Source organism: Martes martes, assembly GCF_963455335.1.
Source record: "Martes martes genome assembly, chromosome: 11".
NCBI lineage: Eukaryota > Metazoa > Chordata > Mammalia > Carnivora > Mustelidae > Martes > Martes martes.
The window spans coordinates 56,177,999-56,191,843 of NC_137899.1; the positions used below are offsets into that span (position 1 = coordinate 56,177,999).

A 13,845-nucleotide genomic window follows, 5' to 3' on the forward strand; every position below is an offset into this window, starting at 1 on the left:
GCTCCCCAAGCCTTCCTTCTCAGTCAACTTACTCTCATCCTCAGCCTTGCTTTCTCTCTCTCCCTTTGAATTATTGGTTAAGTATACTTGATTTACAGGGAACCTCAACCATAGCCAAAACAACTACCACTAGCAAACACCAAATTTTACATCTACCTAGAGGTCACATAGTTCTCCATAGCTACATACAAGTTTGTTTAGCTTCTGCCATACTGCCTTTTCATTTTTATTTTTCAGTTGGGGGCAACTACATTGATTATTCTATCATAAAAAGAATATTTAAAATAGGTCTGTTGAGAAAAAAAGTTTTAATTTTTTTCACATTTTATAATTCTAAATTTAAGAACACAAACATAAATAACCAAATAATATATAAATGTGCTTTGTCCATATTTCTCTATATTTTCTTTCACAATATTTTATAGACAAAAAAATTACCTAATATCCTTCATTTGCCGACAAATAATTCAGAATTATATGGTTGACACTGGTATCTTGAGAGCTGTGTTGCACGATTTACACTGATTTCCAGGAAGTTCTTCAATGATGTGTTCTTTGAATTGTAGGAAACCAAACCATCTAGGTTCCCAAAGTCAAGCAGCAGGATTAAGTGAGCTTCATAGCCTATTACATTTTAGGAATTGAAGGGGGTTTTCATTTGCTAAATCCAGATCAAATACTTCAAGACAACACATCTACTAGCAATCTGATTTTTGATATAAAAATGTTCCAAAGATAACAACAGAAATCCCTCTACCCAGGCCCTGGAATTATAGTCTAGGTGCCGAGTTAGTAGGCATTTTCCAGTGCTTTACATCAAGGATTCCACTAATCTCAAGTATAATCTAACTACAAACATGTTTATCAGGCACTTTTCATACACATCATTTTTGTTTTCTCACGTGCCTGTTTTTCAGACTGCCATGCTGCACGTCAGCTGGAGACTTCCAGGAACTGCACCTCTGCCTCTTTTCAGAAACAGTTCCCATACATGGAGATTCCCTTTGACTCTGAAGGTCAAACATACAAGTACCAAAGTAGGAATTATTTTAAAAAAAGAACTCACAACCTCTCATGAGATGTAATCAATCTGATCAGACAACCTGTGAAAATGTACTGTTAAACTGACAATCTTAGAGCAACAGAAACAAATAAGAAAGAAAAAAAGATTCAAATCAAGGGGGAAAATACACCCAAGAAATAACAAAACCATATTTCAACTTGTTGCAACCTACATATTATTCCCTTCATAAAGTCAAGGTAGCCTTCAGAATTTAAGCCATCAGGGCTCCTGTCTGGAATAGGGATGACAGACCTGGGGCACTTTCATAAAGAAGCAAAGTTGTCCCTCTAGATTCGCTGGTTAGGTGAGAAAACGATTACTAATTAATCTGTGGACAGAGTAATGCTAATACTAGGAGGTCTCTGCTGACCTGATTGATGCTTCATTGGAAGTTCAGTCCTTTCAGAGACATAAATAAGCTTTTCTTCTTGGAGACTACACGCAGAAAACCTATTGGCATCTGTCCCAGGCCCACAGCCAACAGCAGATGATGGGTTATGTGGGACTGTGACACCACTGACTTGTTCAAAGGATTTACTGAACACAGTTGCGGCAGTCTTAGCCAAACCATGGCTACAAGGTTTAGGCAGAGATTGGCTGGTAGTTAACGTCAGTCTCTTCAGAGAGAGAAGCTCAAGATTCTCACTCTGGGCTCTCTGAGTTTGTTTTCGGGCAAAGTGATCTTTGCAAGACTCCCCTGGAGTTTCTTTTTCTTTTCCTCCAGTTTTGCTTCCTGCTGACCGTCTCTGAGTCTTTCCTACACTTGTCTTGTTACTAGAATTGTTACTACTGTTTGATAAACCCGACTGGCTGGTACTAGACGCAGCCCTGGAATAAAATCCCTCGTCAACTTCAGATATCTCCATCAGTTCTTCTTGACCTGTTAATTCTGCATTTCCTAAACAAAGAAATAACAAAGATTAATTAATATTAAGTATTTTAAATAATTCTTGTTTCATGATTAATACCAAATCAATGATATTTTAAACTTTAGCATAATTACATAAAGCAACAGATTACAGACCAAAATTAAAGGATAAATCAAAACATTCTATAAAATAGAAAAAAATAGTTCATTGTAACTAAGTAAGAGTAATTTAGAGTGTATTAAACAAAAAGCATGCCATAAACCACCCCTCAACCCGTGTTTTTAGAAAGAGTTCTCTTACTATTCATGCAAAAGATCAGAAATAATTAGGAAAAATACCACACAGAAAAACCAGGGGTAAACTCCCCCCAGTAAAAAAGCTCTTACTGAGTAACTTTAACAAAAATGGTATAAAGATATTTTAAATATTTTTTTAAAGGTTGCATACTACATTCTAGATTATTTTACTTAGATTAAAAAAATAGAACATACATATCATGAACTCAAACTTGCTAAAATTCTATATACATTATCCTTCAAATCAAGGATGGCAAAAATACAAAGATAAAAAAATAATTTCAGATCTCAAAACATAAGCAGAAAATTATTTTGGAAGTAATTTTCTGCCTTAGTTTTCATAACAATTTACTCAGAGAAAATATAGGTATGACCATTCCAAAGAGCATTAGATCATTGAGAAACTGTGGTGCATAATTCATGCATTCTGATTATTAGATGACATGCAAATTTTTTGTGACTGTGCAACTGTGGCTTAAGACATGCAGCAGTGGCCCTTTGCCATGAGATACCTTGGAGGGCAGCTAGAAAGTGCTCTGCTAAAACTGCACTCTGCCAGGTGAGTTTATTCCATCCTCCATCATTTTTCTTACAGATTTTTGCCTCCTGATCTCTGGCAAGCCTTTGCTCTCAGTTCTAGGATCTGTGGCTGTTTCCTGCACACCCTGTATATGCTGAGCATCAATCTCTCCTAGTGTTCTGCCTTTTTCCCCATTCCCGGTTCTCTCTCCGGCCACATTTGTGACACTAATCTCAGGAATGACAAGGATGCCCAATTCAGTAGTATCATTACTGTTGTCAGGTTGCTCTAGAATTGAAGATGATAAGACAAAATGATGGCTGAAAACAAAACAAAATAAAAATGCAAAACAAGAAAAACAAAAGATCCAAAACAAAAACTGGATGACTGAATGTTATGAATTAAGCCAAATATCTGCACTGTAGAAATTTCCATGATTTACATTGCTCTGACAACACTGGAGACGGTAGGGTGGTATTCTTTAATTTTAAATGACAATGAAAAAATTCACAGAGCATCAATTCATGTTCTGCATTTTTTCACACACATATTTGACACGGACCATGAAACAGAAATTTTTTTGCAAATCAAAATAGAATTTCTATTGTTTTTAAGATAACACTGTGGCCATTTGAACTTAGGTCAAACCTTGGGCAAATGTTCCAGGATGTACAGCCAAAACTCTAACTCCTGTCAACAGTAGGAACCAAGACACTTAGGAACTCTCCTTGCACACTTATAATTTTATATTTTTATTAGATTATACTGAGGCTGGCTTAATGAAGTACCATCTTGGGAAAATGATTATTCACTCATAATATCACAGTTAGTAGTGCTGCAAGTACAGTTTTTATCTCACACACCAATCATTGTGTATATTAGGAAATATTAATGCAGCTGTGACACAATTAAATAGTCTATTCCTTCAGATTCATAATCATACCATAAATTTAGGCCAGCTTATAACAGTTTATTACTAAACTGGAGAAAAATAAAAATGGACTTGGAAAAAAATTTGGCTGTTGGTTTTTTATTCTGAAAGCAGCTATTGTAATCAAAACAAAGGAATGAAACTTCTAACTACAAGTTAATACTTGTAGACATTTTATTCTGTATCTAAGTCACAAAGCATGGTTTTATTTAAAATTGTCAAGGAAATATCTGTAATAAATGGGAAAAATAACATAAATACATCAACCATGGGTCAGTAATGAAAATTAAAGTTCAAAACAACATGAGACTATGTAAAACAGTATACATCTCAAAAAATGTAGAACACAAATCTGCTTGACAGACATTACCTACTACTTTCAACTGTTTCTCATTATAGGATTATCAAGCTCTCACTCATGGTGCTAAGCATGTGAAACAATAATAGGTAGCAAAAGAATAAAGGCCAGAGCCACATATTCCTAAAGATTTGCTACACATTGGTATCACCTGGGAACCTTGAAGAACTATTGATACCTGGCTCTCACCCTAGACATTCTGATTTAATTAGTATGAGGTATGACCTAGACATTGGGATTTTTAAAAAGCTCCCAGTGACTATTGTGCAGCAAAGTTTGGGAACCACTGCTCTATTCAAATTCTTTCAACTTTTGAAAACTTAAAGCGAAAGTTATTATGAATGCCCTGGGTACTCCATACCTAGCAGCAATATGCACTTCAGGAGACCCTGAAAGCTTCACGTTGCCCTGGGATGGTGGGTCAATGTGCTGGTACAGTAATTTCCCATTTACTTAGTGCTTCATAAACTTTTGACCCAAGGTTCTTTAAGTGAAATGTTTACTTCCTAAACAGGCCAAAGGATGTTGATTCGGTAGTATCACCTCTAATAGAGGTTTAATGAGATTAAAAAGCTCTAACAAAGAAGACTTCCCCTTACTAACAGATGTCTTCAGACTGAGTTAAATGCCAGAGGCTGCTGGAACTGAGAGTAAAATCACCACCGCATTGTTGGGTGACAAGCAAGCCTTGTCCATTTACCTACAGAAGCAGTTTCAAAAAAGATCTATTAAAAGGGACCATCCAGTCCAAAAAAAAATTATAAGCTGTGGAAATTATCCACACATAGCAAAGCCAAAGAACATAAAAGGTAAGCATAGATGGCCTAATAGAATAGAAAGCAACACTACTTACACTGAATGGTACTAAACAGTTTTTTTTTAAAGCATTCATATATATTCTTAAATTACATTCTCTGAAGTAAGCAATTTGACTCCCATTTACAGACAAGGAAACTGAAGTTCAGAAAGAGTTAACAACTATTCAGTGGGTGGACTAAACAGCAAAATCTTTTGACTTCAGATGTCCATTCTAACACATTACAAAGTCAAACTCTTCAATTCATTAAAGTCCTTTGAGTTAAATATACTCTGACATCCTTCCAATAGGTTTAACTTATTTGCTTAGATGCCTGGTCTTTTCATAGAAAGCAAAGAATTTATTTTGGCTGAATAGAGAGCAAGAGCAGATAAAGGTCTCCAAGAAAACTTAAACAGGTCAATAACTCTCAAGGTTAGTATTTTTTATTTTTTTTAAATTAGGTTTAGCTTTTAAAAGACACCAGTGAAAATTATTAATTTAAAATAGTGCTGCAATGATGAAAATTTTTCAAGAAAATGACAAGAGGAATATTATATAAAGTAGCACTAGGCAATGGGATTTGCCAGTCACATGTACTGGGATACTAGTCAACATCGGCAGCACCCCAAACAATGATATTAAATTTTTAAAAAATTATTAAAATAAATGGTAAGTAGAAAAATGAGACTGTGTTTCTTTCCACAAGCACAAATGTTTGAGTAATTTATGTATGTTATCACTCGAAAATGGTAAAAATGGCAAGTTTTTAAGCTATTAAGGTAAATTTATAAAAAGAAAACATGATTCTGTATAGAGCTAGAAAGAACAAATATAATTCTTGGGAAAATTACGGAATAAAGATAACTATATAACTCAAACATTTGTTACATTATCTTGGTTTCTATTATTTCTTCAACTTCTTCCCCTATATATGACCCAATCTCCCCGCACACACCATCTTACTGGTCTTGCTATTCCTTAGGACTAGAATGCTCTTCCCCACATAACTACCTACATGGCTCACCTTCTTACTTCTTTCAGTTTTTTTCTCAAAAATTTCCCTCTCAGTGAAACCTCCTCTGATCATCCCCCATCAAGTTTCCATATCCTCAACATTTCATAATTTCCTGGGGCTCAGTGGGTTAAGCCTCTGCCTTCAGCTCAGGTCATGGTCTCAGGGTCCTGGGATCGAGCCCCACATCAGGCTCTCTGCACACTGGGGAGCCTGATTCCTTCTCTCTCTCTATGCCTGCCTCTCTGCCTACTTGTGATCTCTGTCAAATAAATAAATAAAATCTTTAAAAAATATATTTCATAAATTCCCTTCTCTACCTTGTTTCTTCTTAGCACTTATCACTCTCTAAACTACAATTATTTCTCTATCTTGTCCACTGGATGTGTAAGTTCCACAAGAGCATGGATTTTTTGGCCATTTTTGCATACCTAATATCTGAAAAAGTTGTTTGCATAGAGTAGGTGCCCAACAAATATTTGTCTGATAAAGTAAATGAATTTCCTGTTACATGGTAAAATTATTAAAATAAATGAAGGTGAGAAAACATGGAGAATTTTTATGCTAATAAAATTATTAGCTTATGCTAATAATTTTTAGATGGCAGAGAAAATAAAGTCTCTTTGTTTTGGAAGAGTGAAGTACCCATCTCTAAATGCAGGTTTCATAAAATGCTTAATAATGCCATATATATATAATGCTTAATAATGCCATATATATGTTTAAATCTACAGTTCTTTTATTTTGCTATCCTCTGGATAACATAGCTAAGGAGAAAAGTTTATCTTTCTTTAAGAAAATTATAGAGGAGGGGCGCCTGGGTGGCTCAGTGGGTTAAGCCTCTGTATTCAGCTCAGGTCATGATCTCAGGGTCCTGGGATTGAGCCCCCGTATCGGGCTCTCTGCTCAGTGGGGAGCCCGCTTCCCCCTTCTCTCTCTGCCTGTCTCTCTGCCTCCTTGTGATCTCTCTCTCTCTGTCAAACAAATAAAATCTTTTTTTAAAAAAAAGAAAATTATAGAGGAGATATTGTAAGGGAATATAAATACATAAGAAAATAGAACTGTTCAAAACCCTTGAACTTAAATATATGCAAGAGATGTCACGGTTGTTCTATACCTATAAAAAACAATACTTACATTTGACTTCAAACAATTCGAAAAGTTCAAAAAAGATCCAAAGAGAAACGTCTCAGAGAGTATTTTATTTGTGTGACCTCTATAAACAGGTAACCTTCTCTCCACACAGAGAAATTAAGGAGAGTTAAAGAATACTTTTTTAATAGACATTTCCAAATTGGTTCTCAAAGGCACTCAAATCATTTCTCCCTATAAAATTTCTTCTGGCTTTGAGAAAAAAAAAAAAAAGGTAAAACAAATTGCAAATATCATTAAAACTCACCATGAAAAGTTATGATTTCCCTCATATGTAATTTTATAATCCCAATTATCTGTTCTATTACATCACTCATGAAACTCCTTATTCTAGCTATAGTTTTTTTTTCTTTTTATGGCTACCTTATTTACTAAAAGTGAAACTTAATATAGGAATAATTTATTTATTCATAGAATTTACATAGCTCTGAGCTCAGACTCCTTGGTAAATCTAAAGGAATAAATTATGATACCAGGTACTTAAAAATTCCTTTATGAAATTAATAAAATAAGCCAAATCTTTAAAAAATTAATCTAATCCTTAAATGTCTGCATCATACAATTCTGACATTATGAAAAGTATTTGAGTAAACTCTAAAAGAAAAGAAAGTGATACACATTCCTTTACAATTTATAAGATATAAATATTTAATATGTCATAATATATCTGAACAACTTCATACCTTTTAATCCAGTTTATGTTTATAATTTATCCTATTCAGTGGAAGAAAAATATTATCTATATTCATTAAGCTATTCATTGCAGTGTTATCTATAATAGCAAAAAGTTAGAAACAAATTATTTGGCATATTAAGGAAATGGTTAAACAATGGAATATCAACTCAATGTGGTACTACATAGCCTTTGAAACAACTGGACTTACTAGGAGAATTTAGGAAAATGTTTGACAACATTAACCAAAAAAAAAAAAGACATCAAAAATTTCAAGTAGAGTACATGTATGAAAAATAGATACACATATGGGAAAAACCTATAAAATGATAATTCTTTAAGTACTGGGATTATAAGTGAATATCCCTCTACCCAGTTTACTATCATGTTTGTTACAGTGTTTTTCAAAAAAAAGAAGGAATGAATTGCTCAGTCTATATTATAAATTTCTTTATCATTCATTCACTCACTCATGCATTCAACTCCTATTTATTGAGCACCTATTATATGCCAGGTAGTGTTTTAGGTGCTTGGGGATACAACTGCCAACCAGACAGACATAGAATCTGCCCTCATGGAGCTTACACAGCAGTATAGAAACTAAGGAAACAACAAAATTTCAGACAGTGCAAAATGCAATGAAGGAAATAAGTATAATGGGAAAGAGTAAGAAGCATGGTAAGGGAAAAGTCTACTTTAGATGGGTAGTCTGGGGAGACCTCTTTGAGGAAGGGACATTTGAGCTGCGATCTGAATGATGATAAAGTACTGGCTACATAATGATGTGGAAGAAGACAGTCCAAGCTGCCACTTTCTCATCATTCAAATCTCAGCTTAATTATCTCAAGTTGCTAGGACAAAGCCCCTAAAATGGAAATGGATCAGTATGTTGAAGAGTTAGAAGGAAAGGTGAGAGAGGTCTTCAAGGGGGGTAAAAGCGATAGGAAAGATATCATATCACCAGGGCCACCTATGCCAAAGTATGGCGCTTGGCTTTTGCTCTGATTACAATGGGCAGCCAATGACAGGTACACAAATAAACTGTGTGTATTTTATTAGCATTTCTTAGCAACAGAAGTCATATTTGTGTAACAGAAAATATTGAGCATGAAGTGTGTCCTGGGTTGGAAGAAAACAACAGCACTCTAAACATTCTATAGCCTGGGCCAGTAATTTACAAGGCAGATTAGAGGAAATCAGAGCTGCCACAGAAACACAAAGTAAGGACCCCCCAAAGTTAAAGGGCTGCCCTCTGAGCAAGGACATTAACAAACACTAGGACTTAGAAACACAAGTCCTGAAGCCAGAAGTAGACTTTCCAAGTAAGAAAATAGCAACCTGGGCACAAAGAAAAACACAGTATGGACTAGAATGTTTTATTTATAAAACATATTGGTTAGGAGCTATTCCCAGTTTCCTTAAGTAAAGATCAGTCAAGTCTTTAGCATTTGTTGTGTATATAAAAAACGAAACAGTTCTTACTGAGGTGGATCCAGTCACTCTCAACAACTTCTTTTGTCATCTTTATTAAGTCTCAAGTTAAAAAAAAAAGAGAGGGGGCATGCCTGGGTGGCTCAGTGGGTTAACCTCTGCCTTAGGCTCAGGTCATGATCTCAGGGTCCTGGGACTGAGCCCCGCATCGGGCCCTCTGCTCAATGGGCAGCCTTCTTCCCCCTCTCTCTGCCTGCGTCTCTGCCTACTTGTGATCTCTCTCTCTGTCAAACATATAAATAAAATCTTTAAATAAAAAAACAAAAAACCTTTGATATTTGCAACATATGGATGCTGCTGGACCTGCTGGATCATTAAAGGATCTTTAATCATCCTTCACGATGATTAAAGATCTTCACAGCCAGAAAGACCAAAAACAGGTAAGCAATAGCTATTACAAAACTATCTACAAAAGCTTATTTCTTCTTCTGTGTGCAACATGTAACAAATGCTCCTACAAAGGTGGTAGTTGGGGAGCAGGAGAAAGGGTAGTGCTCAATGATAAGTAACAATAAATAATAATAAATTCTTTAACCATAGCAAAAACTCTTTAATATAAGGTCTCCTTAATAAAAAATGTAAAACACAATAATTTATAAATAAGTGTTTTTGTCTCGTAGGATCAATAATTCTGGAATATTTTGTTTCTCTATGTAGAAAAGTATTTTACTTAGAAATAAACTTAGTTTTTTGTTTTGTTTTTTTTTTTTCATCTAAAGTTGGCTAAGCCAGGATTCTGAAACTTTCCTCTTTAGTTTAACGTTTAAATGTGTCAATTGGACAATGTGATATCTTTGCTCTGGTTAATATGTCCTTTTTCTTTGAGTCATCTAATATTTCCTATTTTATTTTGTCCTCCATGATTATAAAGTTCCATATCAAGAGTGGCAGTTAAAATTCATGCAATGCTAACTTTGGTCAGAAGGAAATGCTTATTTTTGGTCCAAATGTTTTACCATCTATATTGGGAAAGGAAAATTTGTTCCTCAAATACCATTTTAGAATCTGAAAATAATGGAGCTTCTCAAAATGATACTAAAAACATTTAAACCTTTTTATAAAACTGCCAAATATTTTTCCTAAATGTCCTTAACAAGTAAGACAACTTTTTTTTTTAATTTAAGATTTTATTTATTTATTTGACAGACAGAGATCACAAGCAGGCAGAGAGGCAGGCAGAGAGATGGAGAGGAGGAAGTAGGCTCCCTGTCAAGCACAGAGTCCCATGTGGGACTCGATCCCAAGACCCCGAGATCAGGACCTGAGCTGAAGGCAGAGGCTTAATCCACTGAGCCGCCCAGGCGTCCCAGTAAGACAACTTTTAAAACAAAAACCTAGGTATTATACATTTCTATTTGCAGATGTGAAATTCCAATAGCCAACTCTTAAAAGTTCACCCCATTTGAGTTTAAAATTATGATTTCTGTGTTTTTCAAAATGCTTTTATAACTATCAGCAATTTTGTTTCTCAACTTAATAGTTTTCTCAGTAAGTCATAAAATCAGATTTGCAAAATAAATGTTCCATCTCAAGACTTATGACATTCAACCTACCCAAAGAGGTAAAGGATCTGTACTAGAGGAACTACAGAACACTCATGAAATTGAAAAAGACACACAAAAAAATGGAAAAGCATTTCATGCCCTTAGATCAGAAGAATAAACATTGTTAAAATGTCCATACTGCCCAGAGCAATCTATACTTTCAATGCCATCCCGATCAAAATTCCACCAGCATTTTTCAAAGTGCTAGAACAAACAATCCTAAAATTCGCATGGAACCAGAAGAGACCCTGAATCACTAAGGAAATGTTGAAAAAGAAAGCATCACGTTGCCTGATTTCAAGCTTCACTACAAAGCTGTGATCACCAAGACAGCATGGTAACTGGCACAAAAACAGACACATAGACCAGTGGAACAGAGTAGAGAGTCCAGGTATGGACCCGCAACTCGAGGGTCAAATAATCTTCAACAAAGCTGGAAAAAGTACCCAGTGGAAAAAGGACGGTCTCTTCAGTAAATGGTGCTGGAAAATTGTGGACAGCTATGTATAGAAGAATGAAACTCTACCATCCTCTTACACCATACACAAAGATAAACTTGAAATGGATAAAAGACCTCAATGTGAGGCAGGAATCTATCAATATCCAAGAGGAGAACATAGACAGTAACCTCTTCAACATTGGCCACAGCAACTTCTTTCAAGACGTGTCTCCAAAGGCAAAGGAAAACAAAAGCAAAAATGAACTTCTGGGACTTCATCAAGATCAAAACCTTCTGCACAGCAAAGGAAACAGTCAACAAAACAAAGAGGCAACCCACGGAATGGGAGAAGATATTCGCAAATGACACTACAGACAAAGGGCTGATATCCAAGATATATAAAGAACACCTCAAACTCAACACACACAAAACAGATAATCACGTCAAAAATGGGCAGAAGACATGAACAGACACTTCTCCACAGAAGACATACAAATGGCTAACAGACACATGAAAAAATATTCATTGTCATTGGCTATCAGGGAGATTCCAATCAAAACCACATTGAGGTATCACCTTACACCAGGTGGCATGGCCAAAATTAACAAGTCAGTAAACAACAAGTGTTGGAGAGGATGTGGAGAAAGGGGAACCCTCTTACACTGTTGGTGGGAGTGCAAGTTGGTGCAGCCACTTTGGAAAACAGTGTGGAGATTCCTTAAAAAATTAAAAATAGAGCTTCCCTATGAAATAGGGAAATATGTAAATACTGGGTATTTACCCCAAAGATAGAGATGTAGTGAAAAGAAGGGCCATCTGTACCCCAATGATTATAGCAGCAATGGTCACAATCACCAAACTGTGGAAAGAGCCAAGACGCCCTTCAACAGATGAATGGATAAAGAAGATATGGCCCAGGGGTGCCTGGGTGGCTCTGTGGGTTAAGCCTCTGCCTTCGGCTCAGGTCATGGTCTCAGGGTCCTGGGATGGAGCCCGACGTCAGGCTCTCTGCTCAGCGGAGAGCCTGCTTCCCCTCTCTCTCTCTGCCTGCCTCTCTGCCAAATAAATAAAAAATCTTAAAAAAAAAAAAAAATGAAGATATGGTCCATATATACAATGTTATATCACAGCTCCATCAGAAAGGATGAATACACAATTTTTATATCAACATGGACTGGACTAGAGGAGATTATGCTGAGTGAAATAAGTCAAGCAGAGAAAGTCAATTATCATATGGTTTCACTTACTTGTGAAGTATAAGGAATAACATGGAGGACATTACGAGAAGGAAGGGAAATGTGAATTGGGGGAAATCAGACAGGGAAATGAACCGTAAGAGATTGTGGACTCTTGAGAAACAAACTGAGGGTTTTGGAGCTGGGAGGTAGGGGGACAGGTGAGCCTGGTGGTGAGTATTAAGGAGGGCACGTATTACATGGAGCACTGTGTGTGGTGCATAAACAATGAATCTTGGAACACTGAAAAAATGAAATTAAATTTTTTAAAAAAGGGCTATTGGTGAAATGGTGGAGGATGAAGATAGCTTTTAGAAGTAACATTTAAGAATGACTATAGAATGGAGCATAGTTGTAAAGAAATACTTTGTTTTCCTTTAAGCTATTTCTGTTTATTTTTAAAAGGAAATATTTAATAGAATTGCATTTTTTGTTATTAATTTTAAAAAATTAATAAATTATCTCATTATTTTATCTTCTTTTTCTTATTGGAATTTTCATTTTGATTCTTGTTATGGTCATAATCTACTCATTCCTCCCTTAACTTAATGCTTTTAAAATATTTATTCTATTATTATCCTTTCGTAGTTGCATTTTACCTTCAAATTATGACTTCTAAATAGCCTTCAATCTCTAGGTGGTCTGAAAATCTAGGTTTAAAAAGTATATACTAAGTGAAACATGGTATGCTTAAAATAATTAGTAATATATAAATAAAACTACTATTTCTGAAATTATGATCCTTAAAAGTCAAAAGCAGCAGTTCTACACTGTAATTTCATTTTCCATTTGTATTGGCATGGAATCATAAAGTCATTACACTTTTCTCAGAAATTTATACTCAAGTTTAAAAAGTTTGAAGACACACCATTAAGTTAAGCCATGTCAGTACAATCTTAAGATAGTCAAGTGAGAAGTGGGGAAAATTAGGCAAACATACTAATTGTCAAACTGTCTCTCTAAATTACTATCTCAGTAGAAACCAAATTTTCTTTGAAAGCCACCCTCTTTAGTTGATATCAGGATACACTGTCTGGTTCAAATTAAAATTACAGGGCCTTGCAAATGTAACTCTGGTGCAGCGTGTTAATAGTGGAGAAGAATATATGTGTGTATTGGGGGGGTGATGTCAGACGGTATATGAGTATTATACTTTACATTCAATTTTGCTGTGAGCCAAAAACTGCTCTAAAAAGTAAATCTTCTATCATTATTATATAATAAATACAGGGCCAAGCAATTAAACTGGTCAAAATATAATCCTAGAAATCCGGGCTGTTATTCGATAGTAATAAGACCATGGCAAGAAATATATGTTCTGAAATGTGTGGAAGTGTTAAAGCTATTAATTTTTTTTACTTTCCAAAAGAATACTTTCTATTAAAATGTAAATTTTGGACAATTCTTAACTTAAAGAAAAGAATGGTGGATATGCAACACATTCTAAAAGAGCTCAGAGGGTG

At 35.2% G+C, this 13,845-nt stretch overlaps 1 protein-coding gene across 2 annotated transcripts in view; it reads right to left on the reverse strand.

The window, feature by feature from the left end:
- Positions 1 to 234: 234 nt before the first annotated feature.
- HYCC1 (hyccin PI4KA lipid kinase complex subunit 1) overlaps positions 235 to 13,845 on the reverse strand; it is a 92,781-nt gene continuing 79,170 nt past the window's right edge. The window contains exons 11-12 of one of the 2 annotated variants that reach the window (XM_080818415.1): positions 2,741 to 3,036; positions 291 to 1,961 (exon numbers count right to left, since the gene is read on the reverse strand). In XM_080818415.1, the coding sequence (XP_080674541.1) occupies positions 2,768 to 3,036 (269 nt within the window). In that variant the 3' untranslated portion in view covers positions 291 to 1,961; positions 2,741 to 2,767. Of the gene's footprint in view, positions 1,962 to 2,740; positions 3,037 to 13,845 lie in introns of both variants that reach the window. The other variant, XM_080818414.1, reaches the window with a different exon arrangement.